The sequence below is a fragment of the Pseudochaenichthys georgianus genome, chromosome 6 (assembly GCF_902827115.2).
Source record: "Pseudochaenichthys georgianus chromosome 6, fPseGeo1.2, whole genome shotgun sequence".
Classification (NCBI taxonomy): domain Eukaryota; kingdom Metazoa; phylum Chordata; class Actinopteri; order Perciformes; family Channichthyidae; genus Pseudochaenichthys; species Pseudochaenichthys georgianus.
The window spans coordinates 34240417-34261138 of NC_047508.1; the positions used below are offsets into that span (position 1 = coordinate 34240417).

Sequence of the window (20722 nt, forward strand, 5' to 3'; positions counted from 1 at the left end):
ATACCAAACAGTTCACCCATTGTAGCCATGCCTCATACTGCTCATACCCCTCTTTTCCAGCCCTGTTAGAGAAACGCGGATTTTGGGTCCTTAGCTTGAAAAAAAAAAAGAGAGGCGGATCTAATGCCTGATCAGAATTCTACCGGAAATAAAGTTAAATTCTGCTGTGATAAAACGCCATCCTGTTCTAAACCACATCAAAGATTATCTCTGAAACACTATGGAGCTCAAATGCTTTTTCTCTTGCGGGTTTATCACAAGGTGAGTCCTTTTTTTATTTCCTGCTTTTTAAACACATGTGCTCTCCAGTACAGGTTAGCTCTGAGTGTTAGCGAGGCTTGCTAATGTAAACAAAGACGAGATTACGTCCAAAACACGTCAGGCATTGTTTATGATAGCAACTTTCTGTGGGTACGCTGCCGATTTGACGTCAGATCGGCAGCAAATCTGTATACGCTCGTTGTACCCCTGTTTTTAAAAGATTTGGGTTCGGAGGAAAAGAGAGAGGGTTTTATTTTCTGACACTGCGTGAGTTCCCCGACGCACCGGGACTTTACTGGCATTGATCCGGACCATTGACCTTGTATAAAATTCACAAGTGGACCTGCGCTACAGGGTGTACTTTGAGGGTTTGAGACTCTGCAGACTGTTTACATGCATAAAAAGCTACATAACACACAAGATGACGGGTAATAACCAGAAAGGATGACATGTGACCTTTAAATAAAATTCACTAATGTGCATCCAAAGTTTTCATGTATGCTACAAAAATGATAACATTTAATTTCAGTGGTGATAAGGTTTTAAGTTCAAGGCTGAGCACAAGGTTACAGAGATGTTTTAAACCAGAAAGGTCACAGGGTTGTGTTTTTATGTTCTGATAAAGTCCCCTTGAGGATAGCGAGCTGATTATAATTAGAACTTATGATTAAATACCTGAAACGTATAAAAAAATGGCTTACTCCTTTTTGATTTATAGTCTTCAAATTAGATACAAACATGCTGCACCTGTTGACTGTCAGGCTGGTGACGTGTGGCCTTGGTCTACAGAACAGGAATCAGGCTTTGATTCATGGAGTCTGCATGGCGATATGTTTGAAAGCCCTGCGACTTGTGATTGCTTAATGTATTATTCTCTCAAAACAACTCTTGCACAAGGGATGTGACTGGCCAGGTGTTTTGAATTATATGTTAAGCAAGAAACACTCAGCATTGACATTTACTTAGAAGTAAGATCGTGGATGCCAACAGAGGGTTTTGATTTGTATAAAAGGACAAATACGATTCACATGTGAAGTCTCGTTTTGTGAATAACAACCCTTCCAGTTCCGTTTGAAAACTAGAGAAGCACTAAAGCTACAGTATTGAGCAATAATAAGCGAGAATATTGCATCATCAGAATATTCACCTCTTCTTTAATTAAACTCACTATTTAAGCTTTTGTCGTGTTTTACTCTCATTTACTATTCAATGAAAAATAAATAAAAGAAGTATGTCAGATCCAAAAGGGCTTTGGGTGCAGCTTTGCCCGTCTCCTGCCGCTGCGGCCCCGAGGCAGTAAAACTACAATCTGCCTGTCTGCCTGCGTTAGGCGACAAGAAGTGACATATGGCTCCCTTTCTGAGGGTCCACAATAGACCAGGACTAATGACATTCTGTCTAGAGGTCACGGTTCCTCGAAATGCTGCTATTTCTGGATTTCTCCTACTTACAGAAGAACATTAATCCTAATGGAGATGGTTACAGTTCAAGACATTGCACTGCAGTGGGCAGAATAATCCAGGATGATCATTAGAGCTGAAACTGTGTTAGAGCTGCCATGCCTCATTGTGGGCTCATATTGGTGTGATGGATGACACAGAAAATGGATAATAGTTAGCGGTGTGAGTCATTAAATCAATCAATCAATGTTTATTTATATAGCCCAATATCACAAATGTTACATTTGTCTCAGTGGTCTTCACAGTGTGTACAGAATATCAGTATGACAATACGACACCCTCTGTCCTTAGACCCTCACATCGTACAAGGAAAAACTTCCGAAGAAAACCCACAGTTTAAAGAGGAGAAACCTCAGGGAGAGCAACAGAGGAGGGATCCCTCTCCCAGGACGGACAGACGTGCAATAGATGCCGTGTGTAAATTGAAAAGATAATACATTTGCAACATAGGTAGTCCAAATATTTGGAAATGCATGTGTGTATAATAAGAAGATGAATCCACGAGGATATCCATCCAGGACCGATGATCCAGGACCACAGCCACGACTCAAGATCCAGGGCTCGCGATCCAGGACACAGGACCGCAGGATCATCCATGACTCCGGATCCCGGCGTATATAGACACCAAAAAGAAAGACATTTGGGGAAGCTGGGTTAATCGGAACATGAGTGTACACAGGTATAGACAGAGAGAAGGAAGAAGTAAGATGTCCCCCGACAAACTAAGCCTATATCAGCAAAACTAGGGGCTGAATCTAATCAGCCCTAACTATAAGCTTTATCAAAAAGGAAGGTCTTACATTTTAATTAAAGCACCCAATCATGCTGTAGATATGCATTGTTTTATATTTATGTACAATGTATATCATTGTTATATAAATTATCATTATTTGTTCTAAACATAATGTATCACTTTAGATATTTAAAAACCAAATCCACATTTTTTAGATGTTAAGGTATTAGGGGAAAAAGTAAGACACTTTTTTGTTCTCTTGCCAATACTCATTTCAATTTACATTTATGCTTCTATTCATGTATGCTAAATATGCAGCAGCTAGCCAGCAAGAATGGAATAGAATATATCTGTATTGTCATCAAACAAAGTACAACAAAAAGTATTTGGCAACTCTCACTGCAGTACAAAATAGACACAAATAAAGAAATAAATAAGAGTGGTAAAAGCAGAGGTAGTAGCGATGACAGTGCAACGAGATAAAATGCAATGCCAATGTGCATATTTACACTTACAGTCTAAAAACGTTAAATGTACAGAACTGTATACATGTAGTGTATTTCTGTGTGTTCATAAAGGGTTATAGTAACCAAAGGATGCAAGTAAAATAGCCATACATATTTCTAAATAGTAGTGGTTGCAGTCTTTGAGGGGCGGAGGTGTGTTTATGAATGTTCACAGTTGTTTTAACCCATTAGCTTAGCATTAAGACCGGTGAGCAGGATAATAACTAGCCTGTTCTAAATGTAACAACATCAGCAAAACAAGCATTTACACTAGAGAGCAATACAGTAAGTACTAAGTACCATGTTATATCATGTTTGTTTTATTTGTTTAGCAACCAAAGTGTGTAAACGACAAGTTGAGGTTTTACAGTGGGATATGCAGCACTCGCACATTTCCTGCGAGGTTGCTGGGCAACCAGCAGAGACTGCAGGAAGTCGCTGTGCCCAGCCAAGAAAAGGTCCAGAAATAGTACATATCGATCTTTTCATCTAACACCCTGCGAGAAACTAAATTACATTTTCCCAAAATGTCTTTAAGTTCGGCAGAAGGAGCTGAATTAAGTCTTATTTTCAAAGGTGCTTTCAAAAATATGAAGATATAAATCTCTCCATTTCCCAAAACGATCTTAATTGTTAAAATAATATATTCAGAAATGTTTCAATGTCAGAATCTTCATACGAACGGTACTTTACCATGTGTGTTATTCTTTGGGAGAACATTAAAGTAGAGGAAGATTGTTGGCTAGGGGTACATTGGAAAATAGGAACGCTTGCTGATTAGCTTTTTGGGAACATGATGTGATGCTGCGTGCAGGTTGAAGTGTTGATGGTTTCACTAACAAAATGACTCATTCTTGGTAGTCTCTCATTCGTTTTTTTCTTGCATTCACTCTCTTCTTTTCCGTGGAGCTGTGTGCCTGTAGGAGTGTCACCTCCTGCACATGTTGACATTACCTCCACTTGCCTGTAGAAATAACACAGCGTGATGCAAACTGTGCAAAATGCTTTTGATGCTGCACACTTCAGTTGGATACACTTCTTAAGGTCACTCGCCACCAATAAATGTGAGAAAAATGCTGCTCAGGCTTTATCATTTTGAACGCTTTGTCAATCTTGGACAAAGATGAAGGTGTAGCCATACGAGGAGGCAGAGTTGACTCCACACTCCTCGAAGGTCAGAGCATTGTGGAGGCGGACCTCCAGCTGGGACACACTGCAGACTCCATCGTTTCTTACAAGTGAACTGCTTATCATTCAGCCCGTATCTATGCTAATGCCCATCTGATCATTCTGCGACAAACAGGCCCTGCAGGCTTAAAAGATGGCTGTTCAAAGTTTTCTAGTTTCCACAAAAGTGTCAAAAGAGAATCCCTTCAGTTTTTTCCCCCCCGTCATATGGTCCGTTCTTTTCACTCAGATTCCTCACTCATGAGTACACCACTCATCTCAATTTTGAAGCATGATATTGTTTAGCATGTGGGTGATTTGTTTTGACTTCCTGCCCTGTAGTGTATTCCAGTTTACAACAGGCAATCAACTTTCCAAAAATAAGTATTTTTGGAAAGTTTAACAGTGCTGGTTGTTTGTTTAAATGTGAGGATTTAGCTTATTGATGTACATGATATTAAACTGTATATATTTGGGTTCTGAACTCTTGGTCTGACAAAACAAGACAGTTGAAGTTTAACAGGCATTTTTCAAAACTTCATTGAAGAAAATGAAGCAAATTGGTTAATAGATGTATCGATAATATAAATAATTGCTAGCTGCAGCTCAATTGTAAATATATAGAGTAAATAAGCTGAACATCTGATGGACAGCCAATATGTGGATTATTCTGCATGAGGAGTGGTCTGTGAAGTTACATACTGTTTAGTGATCATCAATTACGGTATTAGATGGTTTTTCACATTCATTATTGTTGTGACTTTGGAAAACATCTGTATTCAAAGTCACCCTCTCAAATGCTCTGTTCTGTCGCAGCCATCATGTTGGAGAATATTTAGTTTGACAGCGGTTGTGATTGCACAGCTGGCTCCACACCGAGCGCTCACTCACTGCAGGATGGCATGGAAATACGATTTGGGCTGGCAGTGAAGCAGAGTAATTATTTATTCAACATATACAATTTAAAAAGTAGATTTCTACCCTAGGGAGAAATTAGTCAGCCACCGCGCTTCATTATGTGACTCAAGGGCTTGTGGGTAATTATTGCTACACCATGCTTTGGGTGCCTCCAGGAAACAATATGTTATCTGTCCCACTTGGACACCATTGGTCATGCAAACAAACCATGCAGCAGATGTAAGAGAAACACACAGCTGTAAGTAAAGTTAAATTCATCAGAGGGAGAAGTTCCTCTGAGATTTGGCTCAATTATGTGATTATTCAAATGTGAAAATAAAAACAATTCTCAATAAAAAAAAACATGTTTCAATAAGGAAAGTGCAACATATGAACCAGCAGAAAGTGTTGACAAAGATGAAATAAAGTAACAAATAGGACACAGTGCAGTTGTTTTAGTTTAAAAAACTGATGCTGGGGAAGATAAATGAACAGACTTTAAAATTTTAAATGCAAACGAGTCTAAACGTACAAGCTCTTCTGTGTTTTATAATGAGATCCATTCAGAGGAAAATGACTCCCAGACTCCGACTTTCTTCATTGTGGGTTTTTGAATGTCTTCCCCCATTTGTATGGATGTGGTCTTCCGTGAGAGTAAGTTCTGTTTTTATCTGTAAGTATGTGTTTGTTTTTTATGTGCGCGGCTAAGCGTAAATAATTACTTGCTTGTTGATTCAGGGCATCCAAAGTCTACTTATTTTCAAAGAAGAGACAGTGAAAGTGTTTTATGCAGGGAAAACAGAGAACGCAAGAGACACTTGGATACAAAGAGAGAAAAAAAAAGAGTTTTGAACAAAACATAGAGGGAGAATTTACTAGGCGCTGAGAGTGGGAAGCTTTGAGAGATGGATAATACTGATCATTTGAGAAAAACAAGAATCTACAGCCATTCCAGTCTCTTTGAAACTCGACTTCTGCACAGAGGTGCTTTGAGCGCACAATGCTAATATGCCGATACACCTTTAGCAGGTATAATGGTGTATGGGTCTTTTTCATGTTAGCATGATTGAGTTTGCTTCTCACACAAAGTATTCTCACGGCTAATGTGAATTTTATAGTTTTGCTGGTAGATACATCAGGATATCTTTTATCAATTATATTTGGTCATAATCCAGTGTTGGTCCAAATGAACCTTATAATGGTACTACACAAAATGTTCCCCAAAGTTACTGCAATTAGACGGGAAGCCATGGCTCAGGAGGTAGAGCGGATCATCCAACAGTTGAAAATGAGTTGGCTTCTGAGTCCGCTTGCCGAAGTTTCCTCGGAAAGCCATATTGCTCCTTTAGTCACGGACATCAGTGTTTGTGACTGATCCTGATGAAGCTTGGCCATTAGTGTATGCATGTGTGTGTTCATGAGTAAATGTTAACATGTAGTGTTTAAGTGCTTAACGTGGTCGTAAGACTAAAAAGTCCATTTACCACTTACCATTCATCCTGAGGGGGATATCAATGTCTGTAGTCATTTCCGGAAAAATGATTTAACTTTCACTTAAAAAAACAGACATGTGAAAACAAAGTAATAAGTGTTCATCCCTTTGGCATCGGAATGTCTATACAGAAAGTTAATGTAACGCGTGGAAGTTGTTATTGCACCAAAAAAAGGCCAACCTCATACAGGAGCTGTGGGGGTCCATGAGTGTATAAACAGAATCATTGCAATCCATCCAATAATGTTTCCATGTGTCAGTCTTGCCTGAAGTGGTGGTCTGACCGACTGACTTTCCCATCCCTGGAGCCATGTTGCTAGCAAATAGCATTGCTAACTAGAGAGTTAAGAGTCTTTTAAAATGGAAGTATTTATAGAAGGAAATCCAGGAAAGGGAAATCGTGAGGAGCAGTGGGCTGACAGTGGGATATACTGTTTAGAGAGATGAAGTGAGGACACAGGGAAGCCAGAGAGAGTTAGATATGAAAGTGAATTGAGGCAGAGTGAATGTGAGAGGCCTGTGTGTGTCTCCAGGCCGTGGGCCTTATGTGGCCTGCTTCAACCCTCCCCTTCACCATCTGTCACCACCAGCATTACAGGGAGAGGATCGGCACCAGCGCTCATTCCTCTGCGTTTTACTCCTACTGCTATTCCAGCACTGCACCAGCGCCTCATTGGCTCCCCCGCACTGCACCAGCGCCTCATTGGCTCCCCCCGTCCAGCCCATTCCACATTTATATTTCATATTTACATGTACAGTAAAGCATTTATCTTACACTCGCGCAGAGCAATTTACTGTAACTGCAACAGTGGAACAGGGCCACTATATTCCCTTAGCTGTACCCATCCTTGATTCTTCCAATTCCATTTTTTTCCCTTCAATTCCTTTTTCTTCCTCTCTTGTTCCAAGAACACAGTGTCCCAGTTCATTTGCGTTCCGTCGGCCCCACAATGCCCCATTAATAGTATGTTTAATTCTCTCTCAGCCAGCAGTTATTCTTAATCATTGGGATTTGCGTCAGGCACTCACACACACGGTTAGCTGCTGGGGTGTGTGAGTGGGAGTGTATCCTGTCTCCTAACATCTTAATTGCTCCCTCCTGGTTGGCCGCCCTGGTGCGATGAGGCGGGTGCAGCTAACTTGTGTGGCTACGAGTCTGTCTTCGTTCTGGTTAGGATTATACATTTAGGATTATACCATTTGAATTCCTCTTGCTTCCCTACAGCTGAGACTGATAAATATGCACTCATGCATTTTCCACTTTCACCATTATTGCTTTATCTTTCTACACACATAGTTTCCTGTTTTTTGTGGCGGTAAATAGAAGTGAAAATGCATCTTTTGTTCGAGTTTCTAAAGGTTGCTCCCTGTCAGTCAATATGACATTTCCAAAGGTAGTGAAAGCACCAATTCAGGCCTGGAAAGAAGGCTGGAATAGAAGCAGGATATTACTGTCTGAAAGAGCGAGCTTCTCCCCATTGACGTGTCAGCTGCGCTCTCTCAGAACTCCGAGACGCAGGGGAATAACAACACACACGTGCACACACACACACACGTCTATACACGCCTCACATTTGTAATGCTGCAGTCACCTACACACACTCTTGATCTGAGAGAATAATCAGTGTTTGGGAACATTTCACCTCATTGCTTATTCATAGCCTGGCATTGTGTTTATGTCTTATTCATGCCTCTGCTCCCGATGTCTGTCTGTTCTAATGAGTAATTGGGGCTAATTGTAGGTGTGTGTTGACGGTGTAAAAGGCAGATTGAACCAAGAAAGGCATTTTCCTCAAGGAGACTTTTCTCCCAGGATTCGCCTGTGCATCTGCTTCACAGCGCTGAGGATGACGCACACGGTATGAACGACGTTTGGATTATGCCAAGTCAAGATAGCATTTCCAGTTCCAAAAATTGTATTGGCTTGTAACAATATCATTTCCATTGGCAAGAGATGAATGTGTCACTCTGGTTTGGCACCTGAGTGAGCACATCACTGTCATCATTAGTGTGGTGTTGTGATTTTGAATAAAACTCAGCAGCACAAATCACAGATAGGATTAGCTACAACCAGGATTCCTCTGAAAACAGGAAACCAGCCACTGAGCAATAGAAGTGTGTGAAAACCATATCAAAAGGCAGGTCCTCACAGGGGCAATCTTACAGTCGAGTCGATGTGTGTTTTTCCTCTTACATTTGAACCTGGCTGTCTTGTGTTTGATGGAGCTGTCCCAGAACTGCCAGACAGACACTGAGTTCTAACACTTTGATATTTCCCGTTTGTAAACTCCGCTTGTTATTTTATCCTGGTTTTGTTTGTTTGTTGTCACCAGATGAAGCCACAGGTTACGGGCCAGTGTTTGAGGAGCAGCCGGTGGAAACCATCTACCCGGAGGAGTCGCCCGAGGCAAAAATCACTATGAGCTGCCGGGCCCGGGCCAACCCACCTGCCACATACAAGTAACATATGTTCCCCAAAAAGCCGGTGTCATTACTGCCCGCTGTGCTTTCTGTGTGCCTCCCATCGCTTGCCATCTCTCAGGCTGAATTCAGACTGTTTTATGATCTGCCCTTTAAATGGCAAGGTCCCTACGATGTTGATGTTAACCTCTCTGCACCACCGAGGTGCATCATGTGCGTGTGTGCATCCCGCAGTGTTTGTGACACATAATAGTGTTGCTGTCAAACAATCTGCTCAACTCACTTTGTCTGCAGCAGATGTTTTTTCTTCATCATACTAAGAAAAATGTAATATAACAAGAAATATCACGCGATGGGAAAAAATGAATAACAAATATGATGTTGTTCCTGCAGCAGCACTGCCATGGTGTCTCATACTGCAGCTCGACATTTAAATTGTTTCGCATGATCTATTTCAATTTAGATGTAAATGTATGTAAATGATATTATTTGGCATCCTCCAAATCGGTTTCTCTGTCAGAGAGCCCAGAAGTAGATGTCGGAGGGGACGGAATAAGCTTTGACCACAGCTGGTGTTAAGAGGGTTCATCTACAGTACAGTCAGTTATGCTTTTCAGAACTATTTGATATTTGTAAAATACAATATGCACATGTCTATTGCAAGAAAGGGCTACTATAATAATATATTTTATTTCTATAGCGCTTTTCTTGAACCCAAAGACGCTTTACATTTGGGAGGGAGGGTAGACAAACAAAACTAAAACAAAGCCAAAAAGAAACAAAACAAAACAGAACAAATATATAACTGCTGCAGACAAATTGAGTTGAGCAGATTGTTTGACAGCAACACTATATATACTGTATAACTATAACGCAGACTGTCAGATATTGCCACACCATAAGGGGCCATATAGTAATAATGTACCACCATATAGAATGATATGAAACACCTGAACTTTTTTAAGAAAATCCATTCATCCAAACATTCATCTGCTTGGATTTTGCTAATTATTTATCTATTATATCATTCCATTTACTTGTATATAGACTCTTCTTGCATTATTTCTATTTCTATATTTACTTTATTTGTTCTATGTCCTATATATATGTTGCACTGTTGGACGAGCAGTTTCCATATCTACACTGCAGCTTATGTGCAAATGACAATAAAGCCTTGTAACTTGAAACTTGAATATACTCCTTTACACAGCTTTTACAATGCGTTGCTGTAGTGACACTACTTGTTCTCCTTGCAGGTGGATGCTGGAAGGCAGGGACATTGACATGAAAGCACAAAGCAGTCACTACAGATTAGTAGGAGGCAACCTAGTCATCAGCAATCCCATAAAAACCGAACATGTAGGAGAGTACTTGTGTTTGGCTAGCAACCTGCACGGCACGATCATCAGCCGAAAAGCCTCGGTCCAGTTCGGATGTAAGTAGCCCAGATCCTAACTCCCATACTGCAAGGATGTACAGCACCATGCGGATTTAACAGAGCTGCCCTGGAGCTGTACTTTCATGCATATTAAGGGCGCTGAAATGGCAAGGGCAGCTGGGACAAATGATAAGTGGTGTAGAAAGAGCCATTTGTGATTGGTCTTACTTCATGATTCCGATGTGACTAATGTACTTTATTTTACCGTCAACTACAGCTCAATTCATAAGCTGTTGTTGAACTCTATGTTACCTTAAAACCTTTAGTGTCAGTTGTATATTACTGTAAAGTATACATGAACAGAGGTGAGAGAAGTACTCAGATCTTGTACATAAGTAAAAGTAGAAGTATCAAAGTCCAGATATACTCTGTTACAAGTAATTGTCCTGCATTCAAAATGTTACTCAAGTAAAAGTACAAAATGATTAGCATTTAAATATACTTAAAGTACCAAAAGTAAAGATACTCATTATGCAAATGATTCTATTTCAGAATAATATATGATATGTTTTAATTATAAATATTGATGCATTTATGTGTCATCACAGCTGGTAAAGGTGCAGCTAGTTTTATATGATGCAGGGTAGCTTGTGAAATGTACTCTAGTTGTAACTAGTGTTATTTAAGTCTTATATAAGTGTTTTTATATTTCAGATTATTAATCCAAATGTGCAAATTAACTAAAGATATTAAATCAATGTAGTGGAATAAAAGTACAATATTTAGCTCCGAATTGTAGTGGCGGTTGTAGAGTAGGAGAAAATGGAAATACTCAAGTAAAGTACAAGTCCCTCAAAATTGTACTGAAGTACAGTACTTGAGTAAATGTACTTAGTTACTTTACACCACTACACATGAATGTATGGCTATAGGTTCTGAGTAGCTCTTGAATCAGAAACGTCCTCAGAGTTGATTTTTGTCTCTGCGTTCCTCAGACCTGGATCTGTTCTCGTCGGAGGAGAGGGAGTCGGTGTACGTCAAAGAGGGGCAGGGGGCCGTGCTGCTCTGCGCCCCCCCACCACATTATCCAGGTACAGTGAAGGCTGAGTGTGCTTCTGCTGGAGTGTTCAACCTCCATCATTATGTAGCATCTGATTGATTGGAGTGGGCGTATAGAACAGTAGCACAGTATTTAGCGCTGTGCCCGGTTTTGATTTCTGGTTTCTTCTGTGTGGATTTATAACGGTCCGTGCTTGATTGTGTGGGCTCCTTCCTCCGTGCTGTTGCTTTCCAGCCAGGAGAAACATTTCCAGGAGGATTGTACATTTACAATTTATTTAAATGAAAAAAAATGCTGCAGAAGTCGTTAGACATACTTTACTTTGGGCTCTTTTCTGTATCCACATGGGGGATTTCCTGACACAGAGGAACTGATTATATAAAATGAACCAAATGTATTTTGTCCCTTATCAGCTTGGGATTGAATTGCCCTTCCTAATGTCCTCTGAGGTACACAAATAATGACATCACTGTCTCTGTCACTGCCTCATTATGAGTTTCAAGCTTTTATCTCAGTTAGCAGTCATCCCCATGCTGGGTTTACTGCTCCCTAATGCATCTAAAAGGAGAAAATACAAATGTTTTCATCGGTCACATATCCAGTTTAAGCTAGTATCATTACAAGGGTTTTAATTTGTTTTCCCTTCCTATACTTGTCTCATTTTCTTAAGATAGCATTGCCACTACTTAACCCACAAAACTGCCCACACATTTTCCATATTCATGCTTATGCAATTTGCAAACACAACAGTCTGAAAGCATTGTTAATTCTCTCTCCACAGCATCAGCATTACCTCCACAAGCCCAATGTTCTCAGTATTCTTCTGTTATGCCTCTCAGCTAAAATTATTAAAAGATTTCACCTGAAAGGTCAATAGATGCTGGAATAATAAATTCCCCCCAGCACTAAAGAATTGTGCTATTTTTATTTAGCATATCATATTATCCAAAGCGAGCCAGCTTCGTCACCAATCCCCTCGGCTCTTTCTAAAGGTTTTGCACGTGTGTCTGGAGTCTTGATTGACGGGTGCCGTTTTGTCTCTTTCTGTGCAGCCAAGCTGTCGTTCCGATGGATCCTCAATGAATTCCCCACCTTCATCCCGCTGGACAAGAGGCGTTTTGTCTCCCAGATAACGGGTAACCTCTATATCTCCAAGGTGGACTCCTCCGACAGCGGCAACTACTCCTGCATCGCCTCCAGCCAGTCCATTTCCAAAAGTGTTTTCTCCAACTACATCCCCCTCGTACCTCTGGCTGAACGTTAGTACCTCACTTCCTACTATCCATTGTTTTTCCAATTGATGATCTCAGATTTTTGATTACATTAAAGCTGTTTGAGATGTTTTATTACTTCAGTTATTAAACCAGTGATTACATCTGGGTTTTATTGTCCTGTACACGATTGATCTCAGTGTGATACTTAGGCCATAATAACATTTGCAATGCAATACACTCAATGCCTCTCATTCCAGTAATGCAATCCAATACCGGTTTGATGTATAAAATAAGCCTAAGCTCAATACAATCATGTAATACAACAGAGAGAATTAAAATATATGTCTCTATAATGGCCAGGAATCAATAAGAAAGGTACATTAAGGGAATGCTATCCTGGCTATACTCTTTTACCAGAAAAATAAAGTGTGTGTAATATATAAGTATTTCCTAAAGAGATGAGTTTTAAAATAAACTCAGATATAGGACTCTGTCTGGCTGCAGCACAGTACTGTATTGATTTTTCTCCCTCGGCCTCGCTGAAGCACCGTGTTTAATCACACAAGGGCTCGTTTGAAATGTGATAGGGTCACACCACTGTTGTTCTCTTTATATAAGATTTATGGGAACACATAAGCTCAGAAGAAAACCTGCTTTGAGACTGAGGCAGAGTGTCATGAAACATTTACTGGAACATTAACATCAAGATAACAACCACACTGCTTCAGAGCTTTAGTTTGTTAATGCTCTTTATGTTTGCTTCACCATATGTAAGAGGTACCATTAAGACGAGTCTTTAAATGTTTTTCCTTGTTGGGCTTCCAGGAATCCAACAGTATTTCCACTGTTGATATTGACTTTCATGATCATGTACTCGTGATGGCAGATGTGTTTTTAAAAGTACTATCAGAGGAACACAAACGTCAATGTTCATCCAACCTAAAAGGTCAGGGTTAGAGCAGACAGTTGTTCTTTGGGCTTTTCCCAAGCATGAGATGAAATGCCTTCTGGGTATGACGTGAATCAGTATTTGACTTTATGTGTGTGGCAGGGGAGAGTAACTGTCTTTCATCTTTGGTTTTTGAAATGCTGTGCGTACCAACAATTGGAAACACTGATTGCATTTGTCCTGATAGATAATCCTCAGAGTTTAGTATCATCTACATTTTTACATTGAGTGGATTAACATTTATACTAGTATCACAGTGTTGATCTGTGTTTTGCAGTGTCATGGTCTTATTTTAGGAACTGGGATAATACCTTATATAAGATAAAGTAGTGAGTTATGTTAGTGGTTGGCTGAAAAGTATAAAATCAGAATTGCAGAGGATCCATTTCATTCTCTTAATTACAACTAAATACAAAAATGCTCTTTTACTTTAAATTAATTTAACTGGTTCTTCATCCTCTCCTAGAATATCTGAGATGTCAAAATATCAAAAACCCATCTCGATCCACTCAATATTCTGCTACTGCACAATCTAAACACACACAGCATAGACACAATCACGTTTAAAAGTGTTCTTAAAAAGTGAATTCTCCGACTGAGGCATCAAGAGATGAAGCCAGATGAAGTGTGCCAATGCAACTTGCTGGGATTCTACAATCTCAAAAAAGGCCTTAAATAACCCTCGTTTGGATTCTGTGTGCTTCAGTAGGACATCTGAGTAACACAGTGATTAAACAGAAGTATATTTAGTTTATTCGACCCACTTACAGTTGGTAAAGACCAACGGGGATTTGAAGGAACATCTTGAAACAAACACGTTGATGGTTACAATGAGCACTACATGTGTCTAGCAGCTGAGTCATGGTTTATGGTCTGTTGCCTTTCCTCTCAGGTCCCATCAGGAAGTACCCAGCTGACCTCAAAGTCAAGTTCCCAGACACCATTGCTTTGGTGGCGCACAACATCACATTGGAGTGCTTCGCTTTGGGGAAGTAAGTGTGACAGGTCATTGGTTACCTTTCTTTGAAATGTGCTCAGTTTGGACTGAACATCTGTTATCAGCCAGTGAGTCTTATCTTATGATTAAAATAAAGATAAAGTTTGAGAGTTTTTTTCTGCTTTGCCAGTAATAAATAATAGGGAATATATATACTTTGTTGTTGTAATTGAATAAAATAACTAAATGTAAACGATGCAGCATATTATGACATACATATATACGTACAGTACATATTGACTTTGTATGATTATATAAAAGACAATCTAAAGTAACATCATGTCAATCCCTCAAATAACTATTTTAGTTCACCCTTGATGCAAAGTACATTTTCTTTTTACTGCAGCGTATACTGCCCTGTTTTTTATTTCTCTCTCTCTCTATCCTTCCCAGCCCCGTCCCTGAGATCCGCTGGAAGAAGTTAGACGGACAGATGCCGCCCAATCACGAGGTGCGGATGGCGGGGGCTCACCTGCACCTGTACAACGTGAAGTTTGAAGACGGAGGCAGCTATCAGTGTGAGGCAGTGAACTCCAGAGGAAAGGACTACCACGCTGCACGTCTGTCTGTAGAAGGTGAGATATCTGTTGCGTCATGTCTCCTTCTTCTCTTCCAACATTTCACAGGGAATACAGGGCACTGATGTGTGGGGGTAACATCAAAAGCCTCTTCCTACCAGTACATTTTCTCAGGTTTTTCTTTTCTTTTCTTAAAGGTCCTCTGTTATACTGTTTTTCATCAATATATTACAGGTCTCATATATATACAAAACACGTCTCTGAAGTGTTTCGCTCGAAATACCAAACAGATCATTGCAGCATCCCATAATCCCCTCTGTTTCAGCCCTGTTCCTAAAGTGCTGATTCTCTGTCTGTTACTTTAGATGAAAACAAGGAGCCCCTCCCCACGCCCCTCTGAGAGATATTTGGTTAAAAAGAACACAATGGTGCTCTAGGAGGAGATTCAGGTGATAAGGTGGGGGGGGGTTACCTTGGTTGCTGATTGGCTAATGGTTACACAAGCCAAAAAAACGTTACACCCTCATAAAGTGGCCAAAATCGGATCAGCTCATTTTCAGACAGGTTTTTAAATAATGGATCAGGACAAAAAGAGAGAGAATCTTTTTTCCTGAAACTTTCAGAATCTCTTTACACAGAGGGGACACATGTTTACATGAAAAAGAGGATTTTGCATAATAGGTGACCTTTACGTTTCAAATCACATATTGTTTAGCAGCTTTGTCGTTTTCTCAGATTTTCCTCAAACACTGTTTCTCTGCTCATTTGCAGCGTTTCCTGAGTGGGTGCAGCACATCAGCAGCTCAGAGAAAGACCTCGGTAGGGATTACACCATGTCCTGCAAAGCAAGCGGCAAACCTGAACCAAGCATTCGTTGGCTGATAAATGGAGAACCGGTAATATTAAAACTCATGTAAACACTGTGTGACATAAATGTTGATTATTGCTGTAATATACACAGAGCTCATTTGGCAACACTCAGTAGCTCAGCAGTGACAGGAAGCTGGCACCGTGGGTTCACATCAAGTCAGGAGAAAGTACCTGTTGGTATTGAGTGTTTGCCAGCATGGGTTGTGTAGCTCTCCATAGAAACAACTGTCATCAGGCCTGGAAAATACCCAAGAGTAATAGTGACAGCAGCGAGGGTGGTTGTTTGATAGATGCAGCTGGATATCATTATGCATTAATGAAATCCTCTCCCATACAAATACATGGATTGTTACCTGAACATCATCTGTGGATGTCAACAATAGTTTGATTTGAATCATTTGCTTACTGTAGGCTACTAATAAACTGGAAATGGTGAAATGTCGTCTGATGATATTTTAACTTCACTCTCTTGTTATGATCCACAGTCCAACAGGAAGGACATGAGGTTCAGCAGCTTGGCGTTTGGTAATTCAGGGATGTACCAGTGCATTGCAGAGAATCACCACGGGATCATATATGCCAACGCAGAGCTGCGAGTGTATGGTGAGTCATCCTTTGGCTACAGCCGCGGCACAAATGTCTGCGTCAGAGATGGAAATGTCAGGGTTTAAACTAACTAATTGTTTCTCAGTAAGACTTTGAGCGATATAATTACTAACAAAGCACTTATATACTAATAAAGGACTGGCTTATCTAAAGCCAGTTGAGTAGCACTTGAAATGTTTTGGCTCTATGAAACCTGATTACTTATATGATTCTGTTTTTTTCAAAGTTTGTATCTTCTTGGTCGAATGCACTTATTGTAAGTCGCTTTGGATAAAAACGACAGCTAAATGCAATGTAATGTAATGTAACTAAAAAAAACACTTTTACGTGGCTGAAAAAAACGTATTTTTTCAAAAAACTTAATTTGTTCATCTAAAGTAGCATGCACAATAAGTTAAAGCAGCACACTACACATTAAAATAAATATAAAACGGGCTATAAATATATGCATGCCTGCAGTTAATGCATATTCTACTAAATTTGAGATGAATAATCCAATCTGTCCCTCCTCAGCGTGTGCTCCCACATTTAAACACAACCCATTGAAGGACTTGATGGCTCCTAAAAATGGCCGTGTGGTGATTGAATGTCGACCAAAAGCGGCTCCAAAGCCCACCTTCTCCTGGAGCAAAGGCACCGAGCTGCTCTCCAACTCTACCAGGTGAGCGCTCTCTAAATAAAAGCATACTTCCTTTCGTCTTTTTATCCGTACATATTGTTTATTCATTCAGAGGGGTTTATCACGGCAGAGTTTTCCTTTGTACGGCAGTTTTAAATGCAAATATTCATCATGCTTTTTCTGTGACTGAGAGACACATCTGGGTCATATCACCTCAAGGACGAGTGTCTGAGAAAGTATAGTCTCTCGACTCTAGAGGGGATGCCCTCTGGAGAACAGTAAGGGGATGTTAGGGATCTAAATAAGCTCTAGATCTCCTAAATGTACTTTGTGCCAGTACAGTCTTTGGAGCTGTTGTTTGTCAGCGCCGGCTGAGCACTGCTCTGCTGCCTGTCATCGGCTGACATTAAGCTCATTCTCAAGCTCATCAGCATGGACAGACCGGATGTGTAAACCCACCACAGTAACTAGCAAAATGACTATGCAGCTAATGCCTTATATTCATCTCTATGGTGACTGTCTGTGTGGAGTAGTGCGGGGCAGCTGGCACCATGCTATTTTTCATGCATGAATATAATATGCAGAAGAAAATCAAACAATATTGCCTTATTGTTAGCTCAATTTAATGTTGCTGAATAGTTTCAAATTCACATTCTGTTTCTTGGAAAACCCTACATCCCATTAGGGAACTGCGTACTACTTTCATCCTTTTTCATTCTTCATCATGCATAGGAAAACATGCTCTGGACTTTTGACCTCCATATCGTGCTGAATATTTTATATTACAGCTCTTTCTCAACAGTGTGTGAAGAATGAATAATGTTTCCTTCTCAGGGTGTTCATCTTGGAGGATGGGAGCCTGGAGATCCTCAACGTGACGAGGGCAGATAAAGGACGCTACACCTGCTTTGCCGAGAACGACCGGGGCAAGGCCAACAGCACGGGGGATCTGTTGGTCACAGGTAATGAAGACATGCCAAATGAATAACTCTCTTTAGACGTATTGTTTCCAGTGATGCTTTGACCTTTGCTGGCAATCATTCTTGTCATTTTGGGTCCAAGAAAACAGCCCTGACCTCCAAATGTCTACTTTTGAATGATGTCCCTCTGAGCGGAGTGACAGTATACAGGCTGGATATTCAGTCGCTCTCCAAGGACAGAGGCGTGAGGGGATTGCTTTGGATTAGATTAGATGTGACAGGAGCTCAGTCCTCCACTGTTCAATGAGAAATTAGAACAATTGTTTGAAGTATGAACCTTTTTTGAGACAGTTTTATTGAATAGCAAATAATCAAATTGCTATGAGCTATTTTTTGCTTGGGATTATTTTTTCTTGAGACATGAAATCCCAGACGTCACACCTCTATTTATAGCTCTCTTCTGCCCTCTTCTGGACATTTGTGCACATTGAACAGTTCTAGTTATTTAACACTCATTGACACACCATTAGCTAAGTAGACACATCTGTACCACAGATGGGTCTACTTCAGTATTTGACTGCTTGGATTCCTAAATAATTCCCCTGTTATTTGTTTTAATCTATTAAATCACATTTCCATTTCGTACCTTAATGAAGTTTCTACTGCTGGATTGATCTATTTTTCATCATCACTGATACTCTCACCCCCTTGCGTTGCTCCCCAGATTCCACTAAGATCACGTTGGCACCGGCCAATGCTGACGTCAAAGTGGGTGAGACCATCGCGATGCAGTGTGCAGCGTCACATGACACCACTCTTGACATCACCTTCATCTGGTCCCTGGATGGCCGGGTCATTGACCTACACAAGGAAAGCCAACATTATGAACGCACCCTGGTGAGACATGATGCTGGTCCTCAAGTATTTTAAAGAAACGTTTACATAAATAATCGAAGTTTAGCGCCAACTCTACCCACACCGCTCAGCTCAGCTCCAGCCTGGAGTCATATTTCAAGTTGTGTCAATGTCCGTAGTCTTTTTATTGGAATACTTTAAATGGAAAAGTACAGCCTGCTTTAAATGTGTATGACTCCTGTCCTAAGTGGAATAGTGCATTGTATATCAATTTAATAGCAATTTCCGCTTACATTCATTATTGTTGACATGACTCACTTTGGCTCTATGTGCAGCTCAAAGCATCAGTTAGCATTTCTCATTTCTCACTCCGCATGCTAGGCAAACGCTATTTTGATTGTGATTGATGATACTCCATTTTTGTACACAAGGAATATTTTCCCCTCGTAGAAATGGGGTCCAGGAGTGACAGACACTGTTTGTGTTGCAATTGCAAAGCCAATTTGACTCTCAAACAGAGTTAAATGCAGTCATGTATTTGAAAGTAGATTTCTGTGATGGTTTAACCTTTCTGCAGCGAGAGTGCTAATAAGAGCTAACACTGTCTGGAACTTGACATTTCCTCATAGGAAAACAGGCGAAGACCTTTAGCTTCAAGCCCATGTTCAGTTCACCTAATTGGATGCTCAAGTTTTGTCTTGAAGGATTACCTTAGTGATTGAAATGTCCTTTTTCATATTTTTGACACATTACAATTGTGCTCCGACAGGAACACAGAGGGAAAGCTTTGCTGAGGTCCTCAATGAACTGTCTGTTTTGTTTTTTTATGCAGAATGGAAGTTCAAACGGTGAGCTGCTGATTAAGAATGTCCATCTGAAGCACACTGGACGCTACACCTGCACTGCCCAGACCCCCATCGACAACATGACCGCCTCGGCCCACCTGGTTGTCAGGGGTGAGTCATAAATGATGCAGTTACACTGTATATAAAATGATGCAACATTTATGAAGACATATTTCATCAACTTCTTACTCTGAGAGATGGGATTAACATTTAAACAATATTCTCGGTCAAAGTTCTCACAGTTTTTGTTATTTCTGTAATTTTTGTTTTATTTTATTATTCCTTTTGGATTGTTTGGGTACTGCATCAAATCAGTTTGAACTCTGCCAACTCAGAGCTGATAAAGCAGGATTTTTGACTGTTAAACCCCTAATAACTAGCTATTAAAATGTAACATTTGATGGTTACTTTTGAATGAATATATAATGTTTTATAGAAATAATAACAATTAAAGCCAATTTTCCTAGGGGTTTGATTTAGAGCTTATTAAACTGAACCGAAGACAACACCATTCCACACTTCATCAGACACATATTTCTACACTACTCATTAAAATGTTTCCCCAACTCCTTATTGTCAGGCCACATGTTGGAAAAAAGACAAAGTAGGCACTAGTGCATGTTCGAATATGAGTTAATTTCTTCCGAGTAACCAGACCGTAGCTGTTATTGCCAGATAGCCTTTCGACCCTGAGACCCAATGCGAAGGAAATCAAAAGAGAAAGAGCCAGAAAAAGTTTTTAATTCAGGAACTCAGCCAGGCAAAGACGAGGGTTTTTCTGGTTTTAGAAACAGTTGTAGAGTTGATTAAATTGAATGGAGCATTAGGAAGGGTTTTGAATGCGTGTCAGCGCCCACTTATCTTCATTATAACTGAATAAAGTAGCACTTTTTGTAGGGCTGTCAGCATAACAGCAACTACCTTGTTTGTGGAAATCAGCTGTGTAATGCCATG

At 40.2% G+C, this 20722-nt stretch overlaps 1 protein-coding gene across 2 annotated transcripts in view; it reads left to right on the forward strand.

The window, feature by feature from the left end:
- LOC117448634 (contactin-1a-like) overlaps positions 1-20722 on the forward strand; it is a 66710-nt gene that overhangs the window by 35133 nt on the left and 10855 nt on the right. For both annotated transcript variants that reach the window (XM_034085962.2, XM_034085963.2), the window contains exons 4-15: positions 8850-8976; positions 10194-10372; positions 11311-11406; positions 12428-12634; positions 14431-14530; positions 14929-15110; positions 15825-15949; positions 16409-16526; positions 17043-17190; positions 17983-18110; positions 18793-18965; positions 19756-19879. In XM_034085962.2, coding sequence (XP_033941853.1) covers positions 8850-8976; positions 10194-10372; positions 11311-11406; positions 12428-12634; positions 14431-14530; positions 14929-15110; positions 15825-15949; positions 16409-16526; positions 17043-17190; positions 17983-18110; positions 18793-18965; positions 19756-19879 — 1707 coding nt within the window. The remainder of the gene's footprint in view (positions 1-8849; positions 8977-10193; positions 10373-11310; positions 11407-12427; positions 12635-14430; positions 14531-14928; positions 15111-15824; positions 15950-16408; positions 16527-17042; positions 17191-17982; positions 18111-18792; positions 18966-19755; positions 19880-20722) is intronic.